General features: G+C 36.9%; 2 protein-coding genes across 2 annotated transcripts; one reads left to right on the top strand and one right to left on the bottom strand.

Annotated features, from left to right (window-relative positions):
- The first annotated feature begins 1,276 nt into the window (after nucleotides 1-1,276).
- Nucleotides 1,277-5,628, top strand: LOC113356670 (mitotic checkpoint protein BUB3.1). The gene is made up of 9 exons (XM_026599875.1): nucleotides 1,277-1,532; nucleotides 1,690-1,820; nucleotides 2,767-2,849; nucleotides 3,200-3,466; nucleotides 3,825-3,900; nucleotides 4,149-4,229; nucleotides 4,829-4,907; nucleotides 4,988-5,088; nucleotides 5,191-5,628. Exons 1-9 carry the CDS (start codon nucleotides 1,413-1,415, stop codon nucleotides 5,273-5,275), a joined length of 1,023 nt encoding a protein of 340 aa, XP_026455660.1. The 5' UTR covers nucleotides 1,277-1,412; the 3' UTR covers nucleotides 5,276-5,628.
- Nucleotides 5,629-6,051: 423 nt separating this feature from the next.
- On the bottom strand, nucleotides 6,052-9,176 carry LOC113356668 (ATP-dependent Clp protease proteolytic subunit-related protein 1, chloroplastic-like). Its single transcript, XM_026599874.1, has 9 exons — nucleotides 8,805-9,176; nucleotides 8,290-8,405; nucleotides 7,888-8,100; nucleotides 7,679-7,783; nucleotides 7,446-7,508; nucleotides 7,204-7,315; nucleotides 6,760-6,821; nucleotides 6,484-6,666; nucleotides 6,052-6,373 (listed from the first exon to the last, which is right to left on the bottom strand). Exons 1-9 carry the CDS (start codon nucleotides 9,046-9,048, stop codon nucleotides 6,287-6,289), a joined length of 1,185 nt encoding a protein of 394 aa, XP_026455659.1. The 5' UTR covers nucleotides 9,049-9,176; the 3' UTR covers nucleotides 6,052-6,286.
- Between the last annotated feature and the right edge of the window lie 338 nt (nucleotides 9,177-9,514).

Below are 9,514 nucleotides of genomic sequence, written 5' to 3'. Positions count from 1 at the left end.
CTTGGACTGTTATACAAATCTGGAGAAGGATTATAGATCTGAAGAAGAAGTTTGCCAGATGGAGAATCACCTTCTTTTAGCTGGTCTGTTTTTCTTTTGGGCCTTGTGCTCGCGAATGTGTCAAAAAAAAGTATGTAAGGATGTATGCTTCCAAAAAAAAAAAAGGATGTATGCTTCCCAAAATTTTAATGGGCCGTCTGAAAGCCTGACCATGTTCTCAGTAGGGGTGAGCAAAAAGTCCGGAACCGCGGATTTCACCCGTATCCGTCCGCAAAATTGCGGGTAAAATGCAATCCACAAGATTTATAGGCCGGACACGAGTGAAATTTTCAAAACCGCATTTCTAGCGGTTTGGTTGCGGTTGGAGTTTGAAATCCGCGGATTCACCCAATCCGCAAGAGAAAAAAATGGTGTCTCATTTTATAAATGTTGTCGTTACAACTATGCCGGTAAAAGCTATTGAAGAGTAATGTGTTTATGTTAAATCATGTCCTGTTAGATTTGTGTCGTGGATTGTTTGTTAAATTTTGACCTGATACATAGTTTTTGTTTCATAAAACAGGTGAATGCCTACTGGATTTTTCATTTTCTTAGTAAACAGATAACCTCATGCAGCTAAAAAAACCTTCGGCTGAAGGTGAACACAGAACCTCTCTTATGGAGAGACTTGTGTGATCACTGTCAACATAGAAGCTTATCTAACTCTTCATCCTAACTGCCTTGATCGTTGGCGTAGGAATCAACATTCCTAATTGGCTCCTGTGAGTGTATATTGGTTCACTTTTTTGGGAATTTTTTCATCTTTAGCTTTCTTATGGTTCACTTTTTTGTTCTCTGGCAACGGGTCTTTTTTAGCTTTCCAATAGTTCCCTTTTCTTTTCTTTGGCAACGGGTCACGAAGCTGTATCTTCTTCCTGGTGTTTTTTTTCTCCTTCTGTACGACACGAAATGAAATGTGAAGAAAAAAAAAACAAAAGCAAGTATCATATCCGCGGTTAATCCGCATCCGGTCCCCGAACACGTTTGGATTTTCCAAATTCACAACTTTGACGGATTGGACGCGAATGACCCCTGATCCGCATCCATCCGTCCGTTGCTGACTCCTGGTTCTCAGGAACTTACTTACTGGAAGGCCCATTGCGACGTTTTCACCATGTGTACAATGAAATGAACAGCAAAATTACCTACCGAAAAGACGTAATTACCCCTAAAATTACTTGATGTTTTTTTTGAAAGTGTATTAAAATCTGATTAGACGGAAAATTTTGAAATTCTCTCGAAATCGCATCCGCCTTTTTCTTCCGAATTTGAAAACAATTCCCTCTCAGTCTCTTTGATCCACTTTGTCACCACCACGACAAAGGTAAACCCTAACTTCTTCGAACACCAAGTAAAGAAAAAAACAAAAATTCATGACAACAGCAATTCCTCCCATGCCAGGGAGGGAACTTACAAATCCTCCTAAAGATGGTGTTTCAAATCTAAGATTCTCTAATCACAGTGATAACCTTCTTGTTTCTTCATGGGATAAGGTAAATATATCTTCATTTTACTTTCATAAAACACTTAAACCCTAAATCTAGCTTCTTCTTTTTTTTCTATTTGGTTTTTTTGAACAAGCTTTTTTCTTTTTTTTTTCTATTTGGTGTTTATTTTCTAATCATTTTTTTGTTTTCTTGTTTTGATCAGAGTGTTAAATTGTATGATGCGAATGCTAACGGTTTGAAAGGTGAGTTTATGCATGGAGGTCCGGTATTGGATTGTTGCTTTCATGATGATTCTTCGGGATTTAGTGCTGGAGGAGATAATACTGTTCGTAGGTAACAGCAATTTTTCCTTTTAACTACTTGATTTTTGGATTTTTATATAGATTATCTAGCATTGGTTTTGTTTGATTATCGATTTGATACGAGATGTGGCCATGGCGTAAGATGTTGAGCTTGATCATGATTTTTTAATAAAATTAGGTCACTTTTTTAGAGTCTCTTAATGAATTGAACACTGAATATAGTGCTGGCAACACAACCACTTTTGATAATTCAAACGCTAATAAACACTTTTAGATATTTATTTGTTTTGAAGTTTATCAACATCAGATAACTTAAGTAATGGGTGAACATTTATCAATGAGATGCACAACAACTGTTTGATACGAGGTAGTATTTTGAAGTTTTTAAGTATGTCTAGTTATTTTTGAACTGATTGTTGCATCAAACTCAGACGCAGCATACAAAGAGTGAGTAACTAAGTTACAGTAATCTTGTTTTATACTCCTATCTATCTGCTACTAACTGTACAAATTAATGCTACGAAGAATATGCAGTGAGATTCATGATGGTGATATGGTCCAGATAGACACTTTATTCAAGCACATTAAGCAACTTAGTCTGAGTTAATATTTAGGTTAAAGTGTTATAAATGGATCACACTACCAAATTGAGATTGAGCAAAGAAATGTGGCAGTCTTGCACTTGCATTAGAGGGTGGCGGGAGTTTGAACTTTGAAAACTTTTCCTTTTTCACCCCCACCCCCTCCGCTAGTTAACTTGATTATCCATACTGAAGGGATAAATTTCTTGTCTTGCAAAGTTGCATTACTGTCCTGTTTCAGTTCTATTTCTGATTCAGATGTGTTGAAAGAACATAAACCCACTACTGTAAAAGTTGAACCTAATGTATTTTTATTCTGTTCTATAGGCGTTTAAATTACTGAAATGCTTTAAACACCTTCTTTAAGCTCCGTATCTAAAAGAAAACCTGTTTCAGGTTTGTCTTTGAGTCTGGCAAGGAAGATATATTGGGAAAACATGATGCACCTGTTCGTTGCGTTGAATACTCCTATGCAGCAGGTACTTTTCTCATCCTTGATTATAGGCTTGTAGCCTAACATAAAGTTCTTATCTTGCTAAATGGTATCTTTGTTTAATTTGGGCATTCCTTATGAAATTCATGGCCCTTGCGAAAGTAGTTTTGTGCTTTAGCCTCACTCAAATGAAATCCTGGCACCACTCCTAGTGAATTAAAGGTGGATGGGAGTAGCCTTTTCTTTTTATTGATGAGTAACTTCTCAAGTCAGCCATAGCATTTTGAGTCTAGTTTGTGATAGTGTTAATGTGTCGGTCCTCATTAAGTTATATATAATTTAATGCATATTCATAGTCTTTCTTGCGAAGGTAGTAACATATGTGCATGGTGTTAGGACAAGTCATCACTGGGAGTTGGGACAAAATGCTCAAGTGTTGGGATCCTAGAGGTGCAAGCGGGCAGGAGCGTACCCTTGTTGGGATGTATCCACAACCCGAACGTGTGTATTCGATATCACTTGTTGGGAACCGATTAGTGGTTGCAACTGCTGGAAGACATGTAAATGTCTATGACCTTCGGAATATGTCCCAACCGGAACAACGAAGGGAGTCTTCGTTGAAGTATCAAACTAGATGTGTGCGGTGTTATCCCAACGGAACAGGTGAGCTACCTTATTTAATCCAGATGTTTTACCTTGTGCATTGAATCCTCTCCTTTCTGCAAATGATGGCAATGGGGTCTTTCTTGAACCAGTTGGTTGTCAATTTTATCCTTCAATAACTAATATTTTTATTATATACTGCTAAAAGCTAGTTGAGTTCTCTTTTCAATATATCAAATTACTTGAACAGGTTAATTGTATGAATGGCATTTTAGCCATTTTTGTGAGTTAATTACCCGTTCGGGTGGGCCTGGAGTAAAGGACCCGTGGAATATTCACTTGGTTGTAATGCACACAGGTTTAGTCTGTTTGCAAAAACTTCATGAAAGTTGTACTTTGCTCTGGGTTTCTTTTGCAGGTTTTGCTCTTAGTTCTGTGGAAGGTCGGGTTGCGATGGAGTTCTTTGATCTCTCTGAGGCTGGCCAGGCAAAGAAGTAAGTATACATTCTCGGGTTTAGGTTTATTTAGTGAACTACATGTATTTTAAACTTGTTTCAACACCCAACAAGCACTTCACAAAATTAGCACTTCTGTTGGTGAACTCTCTTGAGCCGTTAAAAATGTGTGAAACACTTCCCTGCATTTCCATTCCCATAAAGGAAATGTGTGTCTGTGTACTATGCAACTGGCACTGTTTTGTCTCCTTTTATCAAAATGAATCAACGAATTAATGGTTTTGTAGGTATGCTTTCAAGTGCCATCGAAAGTCAGAGGCTGGAAGGGATACTGTGTATCCTGTCAATGCTATAGCATTCCATCCCATGTAAGTTATATTGTTTTGCATTGTTTATAGCTGTACGTAATAAATGCAGCCGTTTTTTGCAGTTGCTGGCGTGCCTATGATTGACGACAAACCGGACCAGTTTTTAGCTTGACCCTAACCATTACTAGTTGGCTTTAGGCCCGTGCTTCTCAATGGTTTTCCATCTGTAATTAGTTGAGAGATCCCTCAATTAGTATATAATTTAAAAAAGATTATTTGCTTAGAAGCAAATGGTCAAACTAATAAAAGAATTTACGTTTTTCATTTGTGAAATAGGCTTTGAAGCAATAGTGTTCTTTTGGGATAGGAAACGGAACACTGATCTCATTGATATCAAGAATACATAGGGATGCTACTTTTTTCACTGCAATTCATTAAGGATCATGCTCAGCTCAAATTGTTGTTGAGAGGGTGGCCCCTAAAAATGTTGCATAAGTGATACACAAATTAGATTTATTTTCTTGATTGATGGTTGACAACCAAACTTTGACCTATCCAGATAAATGTGTAATCCTGGTTTTTGATGAACTACATAAACATCTGCCTTGGGTATAGAGGTTTTTGTTCAGTTATTCACTTGCTTACTTTCACAACCGCAGCTATGGTACATTTGCGACAGGAGGTTGCGATGGGTTTGTAAATGTTTGGGATGGCAACAACAAGAAGAGACTATATCAGGTAATTTCTTGGTTACAACAGTTCCGTACTTCACACATTTTCCTATTCTCATACCTGAACAAATTTCCTCGTGATTTCAGTACTCAAAATATCCTACAAGCATAGCAGCACTATCATTTAGCAAAGATGGCCGTCTACTGGCTGTTGCTTCCAGTTATACATACGAGGAAGGAGATCAATCGTAAACCACTTCTTGATCTCATGAACTTTTTGTTTTATGTTACAGCTCTGGTACTTCTCATATGCAAACATTAACATTTGTTGTTTCTGTTTTCTGTTACAGTCATGAACCCGATGCCATTTTCGTTCGCACTGTAAATGAAGTTGAAGTCAAACCAAAGCCGAAAGTGTACCCTACTCCTGCATAATCAAAAATCAAGGATGTGTTCTGGCACTAATACTTCTCAAATGGTCTCCTCCACATCACTGGTATGATTATTGAAATTGTGAGAATCCGCATGTAGGTTTCAGATGCAAGCAACAAGAAGTTTAAAGAACATATTTCACGTAGGAGATAGCTTAGAATATGTATTTTTATATTCTCGTGTACTCATTTTAGAGTTGTAGTGTTGTGGCTGTTGCCATGGGCATGTGTAATGGACCATCAAATACTATTCTTCAGCACCTCTCTGAGCAGTTAATTTAAGTAGTGTCTGGTGTAATGAGTTTATGAAGTAAAGATAGACCAATGTTTTACATAATTAAATTTTTTACCCTACTAGATAGCACAACAAAAATCTAGGTTGCATTTTTGAATTTCCCTTTGAAGTATAACAGTAGGAGACGTTCCTAGTCCAAATAAAACCTTGAACCATTCACAATGCACAAACTTTCTTGCCTCTGAAAAAACAAAAATAGAACCTTGATTTCATACTGCTTATTCACTCTGCGGTTTTCTTTCGATCATCAGCATGTTCTCCAAACCTTCCACTACATTTTCATTTTTTGCCATATAAATTTGTTCCTACTAATTCCGTTTTTATCTTCAATATCTTCTTTGCTTCAACAATCATCACCAGCCCGCAACAACTTCATCATTTAAAATTCTTTGACAATACAGCTTACCCTTATATCATTTAAATCCTTCCTTACTGGTTGCATGATGTTATACTTACTACTACAGTCATGTTATTCAGATAGTATACACATCTTGATCTGTTTTTATTTAACGCCATCAACACTCCCAAATAGAGTCGAGTAATATAAGGCGGCTTTAAATTCAATTTCAGCTCAATCAGATCTGCTGAGGAATTAGATTAAGCTCTGCGGAGGTTTTAAGTTACATTTGGCGTTCACGCGTACATCAACTAGCTCCTGGCACTTTAAGTGAACATGACTAATATTTTAAGTTACATTCAAGATACTACTGACACTTTTGTTTACCTAGATCCTGAAGGAGCTGGTTGGGCTCCAGGACCTCCAATTCTTCGCATAGCTTTCGATTGAGCAAGCATTCCTTCGTAATCCTGCTCACAACACACACAGACACACATTGCAGTTAGCGTTAAAACTGTGAAAAGCTGTATCAAACAGAAAGGAAGAACGGTTTGTCGGAATAATAGCTTTTGTTAATTACCCGTTTTTCATATACACCATCTCTGCCATCAATTATCTTATCCCCAAGTCCATATGCTATGGCTTCTTGTGATTGAAAATATCTAGGTCGCTGAATATCTTTGGAAATTTCTTCCTTAGTCTTCCCTGTTCCTTTGGCTAATAGCTCAACATAGTAGTCGGTATTTGCCTCCAACTCTTTTGCCTAATAATTTTACGAGGAAAAAAAAAAGAAACTCAGACAAACAAAAGAAGCAAAACTAGTATGATCCAGAGCAGAATATGAAGGAGGAGGTACCTTGAGCCACATATCAATAGCTGCTCCACTTGATCTACTGACTTTCGGCATATAAAGTTTTGCTAATGACCATGAAGAAAAAGAATTTAGTGATTATTTAAATTATACCATTAAAGTACATTCAACCATCATGCCATTTAATGACTTAATCCACAAATTAAGGCCCTACTGGAGCATATTTTTTATGCTCGATTTAGTATCGCGGGACTATAGCAAAAGTTTAATCTTAATCTACAGGACAATGACATCATTCTCCAATATCAGCCGTTAAAACATATGTACCTTTCTAGATGGAAATGAATGGTAGTGTGAAAACATGATGAGAAATCATAACAAGGTGTTCCAGTTTCGGTCCCATATAATTGGGAGGGAGGAAATTAACTGAGGAACGTTTTACAACAGAATATAATTGAGCTAATTTCTTAAAATGAAGAAGATGCATACTTGAGGAATTTGGTTGCAGAGCACGGAAACCCTTCGCTCCCAGTGATAGCAACATTGCTGCTTGACCATAAGCCATACCACAATTCACAGTATAGATCTTGGATTTGCAATACTGCAAGGAAAATGAAGTAAAAGAAAAGTTAACATTTAGGAACTTTACATTATTGAACCAATTAAAATCTTGATTAAGTACTTTAGTATTGAGCCTATCATCACTTTCAGATAGTAGCAGTTTTACTTACAGCCATAGTGTCAGCAATTGCATATGCTTCGGTTTCAGATCCAACGGTTTCCATCTTCTCATTCTGGTGAGACAAAGAATCAGGTCATCAAGGGAAGAAACTTGAGTAAGGCAATTTTTTGAAGCTAACAATACACTGATCCCAACATCATATAGTATTTATCATTATCAAACAAATTATAACCTTTAAGAAAAAAGGCTCCAAAAGTAACATAACTAAGTTCTAGAGCTCACCTGTGTCCCAGACGAATTTATATACAAATAGATAGGTTTGGAGGGATTGTCGTAATCCAACCACATAAGTTGAGCAACAAGAAGCTCAGTCACTGACGGAACAATCTGTTAACAGTCATTCAGATAACAGAATAAGATCAAATTCTGGATCATGTAAATACAATGTAACATGTGATATTTGCAAAGAGTAGTGAGAAAAAATGTCTTACAGGCATGCCAAGGTAACAGATTCGAGCATCCAAAAGTAAAGAAGGAAGATCTGGAGGAGCACTCCTGGGTCTTCCATTGCCGCCTCTGGATCCACCTCGGTACATGCTTACACTCATACTCATACTATACCTAGAATGATCTCCATCGCTCATGCCTGAAGAACTCCACATTCCTCCATGATCAAGGTAGTTCCTAGTGGAAGAAATGCTCTCCTGTAACAATTTCGTTACACATGAGATAACTTAATCCCGGCGAAAGAGTGTCACGAAAGACTGAACCGATAGTTTGCACAAAGTTATACACGTTATATAAGAGTGTGGATGCATTTTAAGTTCACAAAAGAAGATTACATGTATGTATATGAAATAAAGCAAAGGTTTTATAGAACTACATGGAGGTACCTCAGTGACTTTCTTTGATTGTCGGCTGGCAACGTTGTCTTCTGTCATGAACATGTCCAGTTGTGAAGGAGAAAGGCCATATAGTGATTGGGGAACACTTTTATAATTCTCCATCACTGTTCCAGAATGGATAACATTATATTAAGTTCAAGGGAGTTACAATCGAAAGCACGGTGACGAAATACTAATACATCCACCATATGCAAAATGCTTAGACATTACAGAGTAAAACATACCAATTTAGGAAGTGAGAATGGTTATAACAGAAAGCATCACAGCTATAGAAGATTATATCATTCTGGTTCGATAGAGGTTTAAACTTGTTAAACAGATTTATCTGTCAGGTATCCATAAGTAAACAGTAATCCATGTCTCACTAAATGAATAGCTTCAAAATCTGAACCCTAACTAGTTACCCATTCAGTCATTCACACCAAAATAAGATAACCCTAAACTACAAATTCCAATCCTTATAAATTGAATACAAATAAATACAGATTGTGATTGAAACTTACCTCCATCTATAAGATTCTCCTCTCTAAACTTTTTAGGGATATGATTGAAAGAGTTTGAAGATGCAGAAGCCCTAATTTTACGAACTGCAACTCTACTACTTCTTCTGGGCTTTAAATGAGCTGATAAGAAATTGTTTTCACCACAAAGAAAAGAGGATTTAGGGAAAACGGAAGAACCCATGTTTGCGAGATTATCAGATGTAATAGTTGATGACGAAACTGAAGAGATTATAGATGTCGCCATTAATGGGTAAGTCTATTAATTTCTCTTTTTTCCGTCTAAAAAAATCTCTTCTTTTCTTTTTTGTTTTGTTTTAAGAGAGGGAGGAAGAGATTATTTTGATAAGTCTCACCAAGTAACTCCAACGAGTAGTAGTCTATTTCTTGAAATCCTCCTTAACTGGTTCTTAACAGTACACATGAATTAGGATTCCCGGAACACGCTAGTCCTTGCAATAGAATTAGAATCAGCTAAAGGACCCCTTAATATGTCTTATTTTAGTAAAACACCCGACTTCTGGTCACTTGACTGGCTTGACTGGTACCGAACTCTAATTACAAAATGTAGAAATTGACGTCTACTCCCATATTAGTTGGGCTTTAGACATTCTAGTCCTATCTCTTCAAGCCCAGTACTAGAAGGTCCAAATATACAAAATTTGGTACGAGTTAATCCGTTTACGAACGATTCGGTCCAAAAATGTTTTTTT

The sequence above is a fragment of the Papaver somniferum genome, chromosome 3 (assembly GCF_003573695.1).
Source record: "Papaver somniferum cultivar HN1 chromosome 3, ASM357369v1, whole genome shotgun sequence".
NCBI classification, from domain to species: Eukaryota; Viridiplantae; Streptophyta; class Magnoliopsida; order Ranunculales; family Papaveraceae; genus Papaver; species Papaver somniferum.
This window is presented reverse-complemented; position numbering and strand designations above follow the sequence as displayed.

Bases quoted from the DNA above. Each gene is read 5' to 3' on its own strand.
- LOC113356668 (XM_026599874.1), bottom strand. From the start codon at position 9,048: ATGGCGACATCTATAATCTCTTCAGTTTCGTCATCAACTATTACATCT. The intron at 7,784-7,887 runs GTAAGACATTTT...GACTGTTAACAG, and splicing joins TCTGTTACCTTGGCATGCCT to ATTGTTCCGTCAGTGACTGA. The intron at 7,316-7,445 runs GTAAGTAAAACT...TTTTCCTTGCAG, and splicing joins CAATTGCTGACACTATGGCT to TATTGCAAATCCAAGATCTA.
- LOC113356670 (XM_026599875.1), top strand. From the start codon at position 1,413: ATGACAACAGCAATTCCTCCCATGCCAGGGAGGGAACTTACAAATCCT. The intron at 1,533-1,689 runs GTAAATATATCT...TGTTTTGATCAG, and splicing joins TTGTTTCTTCATGGGATAAG to AGTGTTAAATTGTATGATGC. The intron at 4,908-4,987 runs GTAATTTCTTGG...TCGTGATTTCAG, and splicing joins ACAAGAAGAGACTATATCAG to TACTCAAAATATCCTACAAG.